This window comes from Salvelinus fontinalis, chromosome 3 (assembly GCF_029448725.1).
Source record: "Salvelinus fontinalis isolate EN_2023a chromosome 3, ASM2944872v1, whole genome shotgun sequence".
In the NCBI taxonomy this organism is placed as follows: Eukaryota; Metazoa; Chordata; class Actinopteri; order Salmoniformes; family Salmonidae; genus Salvelinus; species Salvelinus fontinalis.
In genome coordinates, this window is record NC_074667.1 from 11,085,934 (window position 1) to 11,100,018 (window position 14,085).

General features: G+C 43.3%; 1 protein-coding gene across 5 annotated transcripts in view; it reads right to left on the minus strand.

The window, feature by feature from the left end:
• The window catches only part of LOC129838627 (sprouty-related, EVH1 domain-containing protein 2-like), a 31,016-nt gene that overhangs the window by 14,639 nt on the left and 2,292 nt on the right, over positions 1 to 14,085 (minus strand). Inside the window, exon 1 of one of the 5 annotated variants that reach the window (XM_055905741.1) lies at positions 4,079 to 4,423. The exons of the other annotated variants lie outside the window; for them this stretch is intronic. Within the exon in view, the coding sequence (XP_055761716.1) occupies positions 4,079 to 4,095 (17 nt within the window). The 5' untranslated portion in view covers positions 4,096 to 4,423. Of the gene's footprint in view, positions 1 to 4,078; positions 4,424 to 14,085 lie in introns of those variants that run through there. 5 annotated transcript variants of the gene reach the window in all.

Here is a 14,085-nt window from a genome sequence, read left to right on the forward strand (position 1 = left end):
GCATTCTCTCAACCAGCTTCATGAGGAATGCTTTTCCAACAGTCTTAAAGGAATTCTCATATATGCTGAGCACTTGTTGACTGCTTTTCCTTCACTCTGCGGTCCAATTCATCCCAAACCATCTCAATTGGGTTGAGGTCAGGTGATTGTGGAGGCCAAGTCATCTGATGCAGCACTCAATCACTCTCCTTCTTGGCCAAATAGCCCTTACACAGCCTGGAGGTGTGTTGGATAATTGTCCTGTTGAAAAACAAATGATAGTCCCACTAAGCACAAACCAGATGGGATGGCATATGGCTGCCAAATATTGTGGTAACCATGCTGGTTAAGTGTGCCTTGAATTCTAAATAAATCACTGACAGTGTCACCAGCAAAGCACCACCACACCACCACCTCCATGCTCCACGGTGGGAACCACACATGTGGAGATCATCAGTTCACCTACTCTGCGTCTCACAAAGACCCGGCGGTTGGAATCAAAAATCTTACATTTGGACTCATCATCACCAAAGGACAGATTTCCACTGGTCTTATGTCCATTGCACGTGTTTTAGCCCAAGCAAGTCTCTTCTTCTTATTGGTGTCCTTTTAGTGGTTTCTTTGCAGCAATTCAACCATGAAGGCCTGATTCACACAGTCTCCTCTGAACAGTTGATGTTGAGATGTCTGTTACTTGAACTCTGAAGCATTTCTTTGGGCTGCAATTTCTGAGGCGCGTAACTCTAATGAACTTATCCTCTGCAGCAGAGGTAACTCTGGGTCTTCATTTCCTGTGGTGGTTCTCATGAGAGCCAGTTTCATCATAGCGATTGATGGTTTCTGCGACTGCACTTGAAGAAACTTCCGGATTGACTGACCTTCGTGTCTTAAAGTGACGATGGACTGTCGTGTTTCTCTTTGCTTATTTGAGCTGTTCTTGCCATAATATGGACTTGGTCATTTATCAAATAGGGCTGTCTTTTGTATACCACTCCTATCTTGTCACAACTAATTGTCTCAAACGCATTAAGGAAATTAACAAGAAACACCCCAAATGAACTTTTAACAAGGCACACTTGTTAATTGAAATGCATTCCAGGTGACTACCTCATGAAGCTGGTAGAGAGAATGCCAAGGGTGTGCAAAGCTGTCATCAAGGCAAAGGGTGGCTACTTTGAAGAATCTCAAATATATTTTGATTTGTTTAACACTTTTTTCATATGTGTCATTTCATAGTTTTGATGTCTTCACTATTATTCTACAATGTAGAAAAAAGTCAAAATAAAGAAAAACTCTGGAATGAGTAGGTGTCCAAACTTTTGACTGATATATATCCACAACACAAAGTGTTGGCCACAGGTTTCATGAGCTGAAACAAAGGATCCCAGAAATGTTCCTTACGCACAAAAAGCTTATTTCTGTCAAATTCTGTGCACAAATTTGTTTACGTTGCTGTTACGTGAGAATTTCTCCTTTGCTAAGATAATCCATCCACCTGGAAACTGTGGCATATCAAGAAGCAGATTAAACAGCATGATCATTACACAGGTGCCCCTTGCGCTGGGGACAATAAAAAGGCCACTAAAATGAGCAGTTTTGTCACACAACACCAAAGATGTCTCAAGTTGAGAGAATGTGCAATTGGCATGCTGACTGCAGGAATGTCCACCAGAGCGGGTAGAGAATTGAATATTAATTTCTCTACCATAAGCCGCCTCCAACGTTGTTTTAGAGAATTTGGCAGTACGTCCAACCGGCTTCACAACCACAGACCACGTGTAACCATGCTAGCACAGGACCTCCACATCTGGCTTCTTCACCTGCGGGATCATCTGTGTCCAGCCACCCAGACAGCTGATGAAACTGATAAGTTGTTCTGTCTGTAATAAAGCCCTTTTCTGGGGGAAAGTAATTCTGACAGGCTTGGCACAAAAGTGGGGGGGTCCTATGCCCTCCCAGGCCCACCCATGGCTGCACCCCTGCCGATTAATGTGAAATCCATAAATTAAGGCCTAATAAATGTATTTAATTTGACTGATTTCTTTATATGAACTGTAACTCAAATTGTTGCATGTCGCATTTATATTTTAACAAAAATATTTATGCAACATTTTCAAAGATTTTACTGCTGTCCCACTCCTCTTCAATGGCTGTGCGAAGTTGCTGGATATTTGCGGGAACTGTAACACGCTGTTGTACACGTCAATCCAGAGCATCCCAAACATGCTCAATGGGCGACATGTCTGGTGACTATGCAGGACATGGAATAGCTGGGACATTTTCAGCTTCCAGGAATTGTGTACAGATCCTTGCAACATGGGGCTGTGGATTATCATGTTAAAACATGAGGTGACATGAGGTTACAATCATGAATCTGCTTTGCAGTGCGCACATAACAAAACAAAATGGTTGATATAAATTAAACCTACATATTTGCCTTCAGCCACAGGACGAAACCCCTTTTTTGTGAACAACCCCCCCCCCCCCCCCCTGAAAATGATGAGTCATACCTACATCTGCGCTGTGAAATTGGTCCGCGAACGCACTCTGCATCACCCCCTCACCTTCTGCCATATTTGAACGGACACAAACTAGCACCAATTAACACAGCTTTTAAGAAGAACGCCCATTAGCAGCGGTATGGCTTTGCATGACATAGTATTTAAAATTATATTGTCAAGCTGCTGAAAAAAGGTACCAAATATCAGTTATTCAAGCGGCTGCTCGACACCAGATATGAAGAACACAGAAAGACGCAGCTTTACAAAAAGTCATGGCCGTCTAAATCGCCATTGTTTTTTCAAAGTGTCACTTCCCTAATCTCACCCTTACACTACTCGTCATGCACATCCAGGACACCTGTAAATAAACAAGTCCAATTCATTACATTTGTCTTTCTAGTCATCAGGGACTTTCAAAGGGATACTGAGGCAAGTCTAGTCATGTAAGAATCAGCGTTGCTATACCATGGGTACAGCACAATTATATGCATGACACTACATCAGATTGAACTATTTGACGATATATTAGGCAGGAATCTTCCATCCATCGCAGTTGAAAGATGTCTATGTGCCCATGGCTTTTAATATGGTAAACTAACTGTCCATCTGGCATTTGAAGAGAGCATGAGTGATGGTACACCTCCACTAACACTCCCACACATACACCCTCAGACAAGCTAGGCCCAACTCAGAGACATGTACAAACCATGCCAAGAAGCATGAGAAATGCACACCAGAGAAATAAGGACACCTGGCTAAAAGCGTAAATGCAAAAGGGCTACACATGAATTAATCAGCAGCAATCCTTTATATATAAAATCCCAGACAAATACACAGGTGCATATAAATTGGGTGTGAGTCACTAGACATGGAAACGGTTTTGTCAAATCCTGACGGACAGGCAGTATTTGATATCATATGAGGGATGATGACTCCACAGCCCACCCACCCCCAGAGCGCGATAAGCTCGGGTTTTGTTGACACCCCTGGAATGTAGCGGCCATGATAGTACATACTAAAAAGGGGGAGTAATTCCTCTCCCACTGCAGAGGTCACCCCTCTCTCCCTCCCACATCTTCTCTCTGTCACACACACACGATATGATTATCCCAGATACCCTGGCTGCACTTCCAAACACAATGAATATTCATTTAGAGTTTTGACAAATAAACCGGGTGAAGGAAGAAATGTCTGAATAAAGCCAGTCTTTGCAAACAAGACTGACGATCCGTCTCCCTGAGATCCATGAACATGGAGCCCACATGGATGATTCAGAACAATCTCGCAGAGTGCCAGCGAATGTACTCTATGATTACACATCTAAAGACCTGAGAGCACAAGCCAGAGAGAGCCCCCGGCGTTACAGAAACACCAAATCTCCTCTGTAAAAGGTGGCAGCATTGCTTCGCTCATCTAACCTTTTCCGCCACAGCCAAAACAAAACCTTATCCCAGCCACGCAGTAGTCACGAGCAGCAGCCCCTCCAGCAACAGCCACACAGAATATGAGCGAGGAGGAGGACATTGCAGAGTAGACACAGAAAGACATGGCTAACAGAAACCAGGGAAGCAGCAGAAATACAAAACCGGACGGCTTGCCTTTTATAATCGGACATCTCTCCTACATCCCGTGGCCACGGTCACAAATTCCTCATGGTCTCCATCAGCAGTCGGTCGCGATGTGCGAGATGACACAACATCCCATCCCAATCACCAGGCTGACCATGGTGGAAGCAGCAGCGGCCGTGCCTGACTTCCAGGCTGTTGGCTCAAAAGTGCTTCCCCACGTACAGTATGATTCAGTCTCCTTGACAAGCAGATGGCGCTTGTGTGTGTGTGTGCGAGAGAGAGACGGAGCGAGAGAGTGTAGTGTGTGAGTTGAGCATGAGTCATCTCCCGGCAGCCATTCCGCATTCGCCGGCAGTGGCACACAGCACACTCCATCCTCATCCGTCAAGGAGGAGGGGTGAGGGGAGAAACATGGCCTAAGAAGCCCACCACTACCCAAACAACGGGGGGGGGGGGGGTCCATCCATTCCAAACCAGCTTATTCTCGCACACAGGAGCCCAAAATGAATTTGGAGCAACTGGAACAACTTGCCTATCAGCAAAAGGTTGGTGCACATTGTGTACAGCAGTGAGCAAAGAACATGTACATTCATGGCTCTCGCTAGCATGCAGGTCAGAAGAATATGTGGGTTGAATATTACTCAGCTCTGACTGGTCTCCTTATCAGGAGTGTGTGCCCGGTGTCCTTACTTTGTCAGGCTCATAAAAAGAGGTCAAAGGTTTACAATGTACAAACCCAACCCACAGGTAGGTGTGAAAGACCTGGGGTGATGTCATCCACGGCTCAGAATGTAGGAGCATAGGTGATCGATAGTCCTTTTTTCTCTCCTCTCCCTCTCCCTTTTCCCTCTCTGGCAGCTCCCATTCAGGACAGCTCATCAGTTCCCCTCCCAAGCTCTTATTTCTCTATCACAGGCCATCAGATGAGGATTTTGTACAAGGAGCTGGCCACTAACAAAGTTAAAGTCATGGGATACTTTCCTTGCGTTTGAGGTGTAGAGAAGAGGCTGTTCTGTTACTTGATGAACCAGACAAAGCAAAGCAGCAATGGGTCTTTCAAGGCTCAGAAGTTCATAGACAACTGTACATGAAATAGAATCATTTGTCCCTATCAAAAATCGACCTATCAAACAAGTAGGGTTAAGGCCTACATATTCATATTCTAACCCAAAATAAGCCAGTCGCACTGAAATAAATGGAGTTATTGTATGTTAAATGGTGGCATCTTCTCTTTACTCTCCATGCCATAGACGATATTGCCACATGTGGTTGGGGGGACATGTTCCCCCCAATATTCAACAGGTCGATTCCCTTGGAGGTCGGAGGCCCCCCAGATAGCGTATGAACACGCCATAAGCAATGGCAAAATGTGTAGAGTTACAGAAAATCTGCTTCAAAAATTTACATTTTCCTCTCTGGCCAATGACAAAATGTGTTGAAATTAGAGGTCGACCGATTAATCGGAATGGACGATTTCAAGTTTTCATAACAATCGGAAATCGGTATTTTTGGACACCGATTTAGCCAATTTTTATTTTATACACCTTTATTTAATCTTTATTTAACTAGGCAAGTCAGTTAAGAACACATTCTTATTTTCAATGACGGCCTAGGAACGGTGGGTTAACTGCCGTGTTCAGGGGCAGAACGATAGATTTTTACCTTGTCAGCTCGGGGATTCAATCTTGCAACCTTACGGTTAACTAGTCCAACGCTCTAACCACCTGTCTTACATTGCACTCCACGAGGAGCCTACCTGTTACACAAATGCAGTAAGAAGCCAAGGTAAGTTGCTAGCTAGCATTAAACTTAACTTATAAAAAAACAATCAATCAATCATAATCACTAGTTAACTACACATGGTTGATGATATTACTAGTTTATCTAGCGTGTCCTGCGTTGCATATAATCGATGCGGTGCGCATTCGCGAAAAAGGACTGTCGTTGCTCCAACGTGTACCTAACCATAAACATCAATGCCTTTCTTAAAATCAATAGACAAGTATATATTTTTAAACCTGCATATTTAGTTAATATTGCCTGCAAACATGAATTTCTTTTAACTAGGAAAATTGTGTCACTTCTCTTGCAACAGAGTCAGGGTATATGTAGCAGTTTGGGCCATTGCGAACTGTGTGAAGACTATTTCTTCCTAACAAAGACAGCCAACTTCGCCAAACGGGGGATGATTTAACAAAAGCGCATTTGCGAAAAAAGCACAATCGTTGCACGACTGTACCTAACCATAAACATCAATGCCTTTCTTAAAATCAATACACAGACATATATATTTTTAAACCTGCATATTTAGCTAAAAGAAATCCAGGTTAGCAGGCAATATTAACCTGGTGAAAGTGTGTCACTTCTCTTGCGTTCATTGCACGCAGAGTCAGGGTATATGCAACAGTTTGGGCCGCCTGGCTCGTTGCGAACTAATTTGCCAGAATTTTACGTAATTATGACATAACATTGAAGGTTGTGCAGTGTGACAGGAATATTTAGACTTATGGATGCCACCCGTTAGATAAAATATGGAACGGTTCCGTATTTCACTGAAAGAATAAACGTTTTGTTTTCGAGATGATAGTTTCCGGATTCGACCATATTAATGACCTACGGCTCGTATTTCTGTGTGTTATGTTATAATTAAGTCTATGATTTGATAGAGCAGTCTGACTGAGCGATGGTAGGCACCAGCAGGCTCGTAAGCATTCATCCAAACAGCAGTTTAGTGCGTCTTGCCAGCAGCTCTTCGCAATGCTTCAAGCATTGCGCTGTTTATGACTTCAAGCATATCAACTCCCGAGATTAGGCTGGTGTAACCGATGTGAAATGGCTAGCTAGTCAGCGGACTGCGAGCTAATAGCGTTTTCAAACGTCACTCGCTCTGAGACTTGGAGTAGTTGTTCCCCTTGCTCTGCATGGGTAACGCTGCTTCGAGGGCGGCTGTTGTCGATGTGTTCCTGGTTCGAGCCCAGGTAGGAGCGAGGAGAGGGACGGAAGCTATACTGTTACACTGGCAATACTAAAAAGTGTCTATAAGAACATCCAATAGTCAAAGGTATATGAAATACAAATGGTATAGAGAGAAATAGTCCTATAATAACTACAACCTAAAACTTCTTTCCTGGGAATATTGAAGACTCATGTTAAAAGGAACCACCAGCTTTCATATGTTCTCATGTTCTGAGCAAGGAACTTAAACGTTAGCTTTCTTACATGGCACATATTGCACTTTTACTTTCTTCTTCAACACTTTGTTTTTGCATTATTTAAACCAAATTTAACATGTTTCATTATTTATTTGAGGCTAAATTGATTTTATTGATGTATTATATTAAGTTATAATAAGTGTTTATTCAGTATTGTTGTAATTGTCATTATTACAAATATATATATTTTTTTAATCAGCCGATTAATCGGTATCGACTTTTTTTGGTTCTCCAATAATCGGTATTGAAAAATCATAATCGGTCGACCTCTAGTCCAAACTTTTAACTGGTACTGTATACACACACACAATCCCCCCCCCCCCCCCCCTGTTCAAAAGTACCCGCAAAACACCAGTCTCAACGTCAACAGTGAAGAGGCGACTCTGGGATGCTGGCCTTCTAGGCAGAGTTCCTCTGTCCAGATCTAAGTCTGAGATATGGCTTTTTCCTTTGCAACTCTGCCTAGAAGGCCAGCATCCCGGAGCGCCTCTTCACGGTTGACGTTGAGACTGGTGTTTTGCGGGTACTATTTTATGAAGCTGCCAGTTGAGGACTTGTGAGGCGTCTGTTTCTCAAACTAGACACTCTAATGTACTTGTCCTCTTGCTCGGTTGTGCACCGGGGCCTCCCACTCCTCTTTCTATTCTGGTTAGACCAGTTTGCGCTGTTCTGTGAAGAGAGTAGTACACAGCGTTGTACGAGATTTTCAGTTTCTTGGCAACTTCTCACATGGAATAGCCTTCATTTCTCAGAACAAGAATAGACTGACGAGTTTTTGAAGAAAGTGCTTTGTTTCTGGCCATTTTGAGGCTGTAATCGAACCCAGAAATGCTGATGCTCCAGATACTCTAGTCTAAAGAAGGCCAGTTTTATTGCTTCTTTAATCAGAACAGTTGTGAGCTGTGCTAACATAATTGCAAAATGGTTTTCTAATGACCAATAAGCCTTTTAAAATCATAAACATGGATAAGCTAACAACGTGGCATTGGAACACAGGAGTGATGGTTGCTGATAAATATTCCATTAAAAAATCTGCCGTTTCTAGCTACAATAGTCATTTACAACATTAACAATGTCTACCACTGTAGTTCTGATCAATTTGATGTTATTTTAAAATGGACAAAAAAAAATGTTTTTCTTTCAAAAACAAGGAATATATATATACACTGCTCAAAAAAATTAAGGGAACACTAAAATAACACATCCTAGATCTGAATGAATGAAATATTATTATTAAATACTTTTTTCTTTACATAGTTGAATGTGCTGACAACAAAATCACACAAAAATTATCAATGGAATTCAAATTTATCAACCCATGGAGATCTGGATTTGGAGTCACACAAAAATAAAGTGGAAAACCACACTACAGGCTGATCCAACTTTGATGTAATGTCCTTAAAACAAGTCAAAATGAGGCTCAGTAGTGTGTGTGGGCTCCACGTGCCTGTATGACCTCCCTACAACGCCTGGGCATGCTCCTGATGAGGTGGCGGATGGTCTCCTGAGGGATCTCCTCCCAGACCTGGACTAAAGCATCCGCCAACTCCTGGACAGTCTGTGGTGCAACGTGGCGTTGGTGGATGGAGCGAGACATGATGTCCCAGATGTGCTCAATTGGATTCAGGTCTGGGGAACAGGCGGGCCAGTCCATAGCATCAATGCCTTCCTCTTGCAGGAACTGCTGACACACTCCAGCCACATGAGGTCTAGCATGGTCTTGCATTAGGAGGAACCCAGGGCCAACCGCACCAGCATATGGTCTCACAATCGGTCTGAGGATCTCATCTCGGTACCTAATGGCAGTCAGGCTACCTCTGGCGAGCACATGGAGGGCTGTGCGGCCCCCTAAAGAAATGCCACCCCACACCATGACTGACCCACCGCCAAACCGGTAATGCTGGAGGATGTTGCAGGCAGCAGAACGTTCTCCACGGTGTCTCCAGACTCTGTCACCTCTGTCACGTGCTCAGTGTGAACCTGTTTTCATCTGCGACGAGCACAGGGCGCCAGTGGCGAATTTGCCAATCTTGGTGTTCTCTGGCAAATTCCAAACGTCCTGCACGGTGTTGGGCTGTAAGCACAACCCCCACCTGTGGACGTCGGGCCCTCATACCACCCTCATGGAGTCTGTTTCTGACCGTTTGAGCAGACACATGCACATTTGTGGCCTGCTGGAGGTCATTTTGCAGGGCTTTGGCAGTGCTCCTCCTGCTCCTCCTTGCACAAAGGCGGAGGTAGCGGTCCTGCTGCTGGGTTGTTGCCTTCCTACGGCCTCCTCCACGTCTCCTGATGTACTGGCCTGTCTCCTGGTAGCGCATCCATGCTCCGGACACTACGCTGACAGACACAGCAAACCTTCTTGCCACAGCTCGCATTGATGTGCCATCCTGGATGAGCTGCACTACCTGAGCCACTTGTGTGGGTTGTAGACTCCGTCTCATGCTACCACTAGAGTGAAAGCACCGCCAGCAATCAAAAGTGACCAAAACATCAGCCAGGAAGCATAGGAACTGAGAAGTGGTCTGTGGTCACCACCTGCAGAACCACTCCTTTATTGGGGGTGTCTTGCTAATTGCCTATAATTTCCACATGTTGTCTATTCCATTTGCACAACAGCATGTGAAATGTATTGTCAATCAGTGTTGCTTCCTAAGTGGACAGTTTGATTTCACAGAAGTGTGATTGACTTGGAGTTACATTGTGTTGTTTACGTGTTCCCTTTATTTTTTTGAGCAGTGTATGTGTGTGTACACACAAACACTACTGTTCAAAAGTTTGGGGTAACTTAAAAATGTCCTTGTTTTTGAAAGAAAAGCAATTTTTTGTCCATTTTAAAATAACATCAGACCATCAACCATCACTCATATATATATATATTAGTGGACTGGGCATAGGGTTGGCGAACTACAACTATAATAAAACTCAGTGTTCATCTTTTTATTCTTAACATAAATACATATGCATGTGTGACCCTACGTCAACTGTTCGCCCCCTCCAATATCTACACCGCAATTTCTCCCCTTTACTATCCAACAATCCTCCCCCTACACATCTCCGATTAGTATAGTACGCTCTAGTTTTTACAGGGACCTTTATACGGAAGGTGTACTAAATTCAGAATGAAGATGTCACAGTATGGCTGGCAGCTGAAATTGGATAGAAAATGATAGGCATGTAATCTGTGGCTACAGACCACATGCCTAGTGGTGGCACTACAGACTGAGTGTAGCAACACACTTTATTAATATACTCCAGACACACACCACCACCACTACGGAACAGGAGATACTTCTTTACCACATGATTCCATACATGTTACTTCATAGTTTTGACGTCTTCCCTATTATTCTATAATGTAGAAAATAGTAAAAATAAAGAAAAACCCTTGAATAAGTAGGTGTCCAAACTTGACTGGTACTGTAGTTCAACAGCACTTTTAAATGTTGCATACCGAAAGATAGTTACATTTCTGTACGTAAATGTTACTTAAGCAGCTGTTCCATAACCACATTGCCAAACCTACTGCCAAAATAAATCAAATAAAACAAACTGCCACACAGGGGTAAAAAAATAAAACAATAATCGGCTCAAATTGTTCCAACCTCTGCACCCTTTCGCTGATAAGAAAAGGATGTGATAAGGCTTGGCTAATCTTACCTCGCCTGCTTTTAAACCCCCAAAACACACAATCACATCAAATCCAAGAACCTATTAGCTAAGAAACCTGTTGGTAGTTTTGATTGGTCCTCAGTGGGGCATCAAGACTTAGTATGTTAGTGACCATTTTCTACAGCATAAGTTTGTGTCTTGAGTTTTTTTAAACCTCCATTGGGGCAAATGTACTGTACATTGGGATGGGAATAACTAGGATAATAACTAGTTTTTTGCGATAGTAAACTGAACTTCCTTTTTGCATGCCCAAATCTAATATCTGCAAAACTAGTCATGATGTCAAACCGTTCACCAGCAATGGGTGGCTCTGCTAAAGCAAACTTTACGCCAAAGGCCCATCGGCTGGACGTTACAGGTTCAGCCGTTCGAGCACACTGTTGCCTCAGGTGGTCCACTGACACCGGAGAAAACGAATGAAAACTCCACACGTGCTTATGACATCATCCCCATACAAAATGGTCAGATCTCAGTTCCCCTATCAGCAGAGAGATGGAGCAGATGGTGTTTCACTTGGTCACTGCCAAACATTGAGAATGAGTTCCCTCGCCGTCACAAAGAGAGGGCCTATGCTCTTTAACCAAGTCAACCAAACCGGGGGGAAAAGGAAAAGGACACTGTGACCTTGTGCGGTGCTTTCACATGCGCTCCCCTGTCGACAGATATCCGAAACGTGAGCAGGTCTGTGTGGCGAAGTCGATAGAGGCAGAATGTGGACCCGTGCGATGCCACTATTGAACTGAAGTAAAGGAAATCCATCTTCCATTAGACATGTCACATTGCCATTTGGGCTACAGGCCAACACCATCTCTGCCCCGTGACTTCCCAATCACTAGGCAAAAAGCCCCAATGTAGTGTACAGGTTGACCACGTTTGAGTCCATCAAAGTTTGGAGCAGTTTAAGTCGGGATCGAGACCTTAGAATGAAAGAGACTGTCTAGTGCAGTATTATTCATGTAATGACAAGCTTCATGTCGTTGGTGATAGACAATAAGCCTGTGGCAATGAGGTATCTCTCTGTTGACGTTCAAACAATGTTTCGGTAGAGGGAAAAATGACATCACTAACAGCAACTATTTGGCTCCAATAGTTTCATCTCGTCTCTGCTTAATTTCGCCGTTGTTGAGCTGAACCCTGCCGGCCCAGCTCATGGAAGGGGAGGGTTGATATGAAATCGATCCAGGGCAGTAATGGGGCTGGGAAGCTGGGGAGAGTTGTGGTGACCTTTCCTCAATGTCATTTTCTCCCCTCAGTGGCATTATTGACAGCTCAGAGTTTGCCGGTGCTGGGGCGTCATTACTCTGATCAATACAACTAGCAAACCCAACCTCCGGAAACGGGGAGGGGGGACGTGCACATGGATTGGGGGAATGCAAGGCAAGACAACACCTCACAAACTTGCTGTCTAGCATAGTACAGCAGAGTTTTATTGCACTTAGACCAATAAAACTGGACCACTATTAGCCATTTGGATACATATAATAAAACAGTCTTTAACAGTTGTGTACTGTAGGTAGCTGGAATTTGCAGGAACTCTGTTGTGTAACTACTCTGGCCTGTTGCTCGAGGGTACTAAAACTTGTGATATCATTCGAGAACCTGAGCATCCCACGTATCCTTTTGTGCACACATAAAAAGTTGCCAAGACGACCTTGTTCCAACATTCCCACCTTTCAATCATGTTCAATTGCTTAAGAAATGTCAACGCCAACGGTTATGGATTGAAGTAACCTGCTTGTTTTAGTACTTTCAGTTCGGATAAACATTTCACAAGCTGAAACTATTAGATTTCCCCTTACATTACCATCTGAGTCATGTGTTTACCTATAGGGGTGTGAGTGTACCATAAATCATTATAAGAAAAGATAACCCATGACCTGAAGGAGTAGGCTATTGCCAAATCTCTACACGCAGGATAAAGGACATGAAGCTATGAGCAACAGAACCTTTATTGCCAAACATCCAAGGTGTACTCTACACCCCAAAAACATACGCCTTATAGAACGTGTAGGCCAGTGGTGGTCAGTGCCGTTTAATATTAGGGATGACTATTGTATCATTGGTTGTATCATTAGTTGGGCTAATATGTTGGATAGACATTGAAAGAGGTTACAGAAGACAGAAATGCAAAAAGCGTCCCACTTTTTTTCTGAATTCAACCTAGAGCACGGGTGACTGTCATTCATATTCCATTCACCCAGCTCAGTGTAACATCAATAGGTTTTGGCTACTACATGATAATGGAATTTATACCCGTCATGAGGTTGCTACAACCTTGCCTACAAATTAAAGTTTATACCGTGGGTGCACAGGTTGAGAGACAAAATGGAGTAATCAAAAGTGACACATTCAATAATGCCTAAATTTGCTACATTAAGTGAAAGGTAAACTAAGAAGAAAAATTACAACAAAATATAGCTATGGTTAGGGTTACTGTATAAGTCTATGTAAGTGTGTGAGAGCCATGAGCCTCCTAGGTTTTGTATTGAAGTCACTGTACCCAGAGGAGGACGGAAGCTAGCTGTTCTCCGGCTACACCATGGTGCTACCCTAGAGGGTGCTGTTGAGGCTACTGCAGACCATTGCAAACAGTGTGTTTTAATCAGTTATTTGGTAGGAATGGGTATGAGTAATCGAGTACTTGAACTTACATCAAACCTATCTTTAACCAGAGATCACGTTTTTCAAATACTGTAAAAATATTTGGTCGAAACTCGGCCGTCTTTGAAGACAACGTTAATTTGCTTTGACTCGTGTTCCATTTGTACATATGTATTTGCAGGGGCACAACAAAAACTAAACAAAGCGGTCCCGTGTGGCTCAGTTGGTAGAGCATGGTACTTGCAATGCTAGGGTTATCGGTTTGATTCACACAGGGGACCAGTATAAAAAATGATGTAGGCCTACTAACTACTATAAGTCGCTCTGGATAAGAATGTCTGCTAAATGACAAAAAATGTAAATGTACCAAACAGTTCTCCCTAAATTCCCTTTCCCACTGTGTCTCACTCAATTGCGTTTCTGATTGCTCCCTCTACACATGCATGATGAGTGCCACACACAATCTCGCTCTAGACCTTTAGAAATAAAAAACATATCTAACTGATGGGATACACAAGCTACATTCCATGCCAAATGACGATAGTTTCTTCA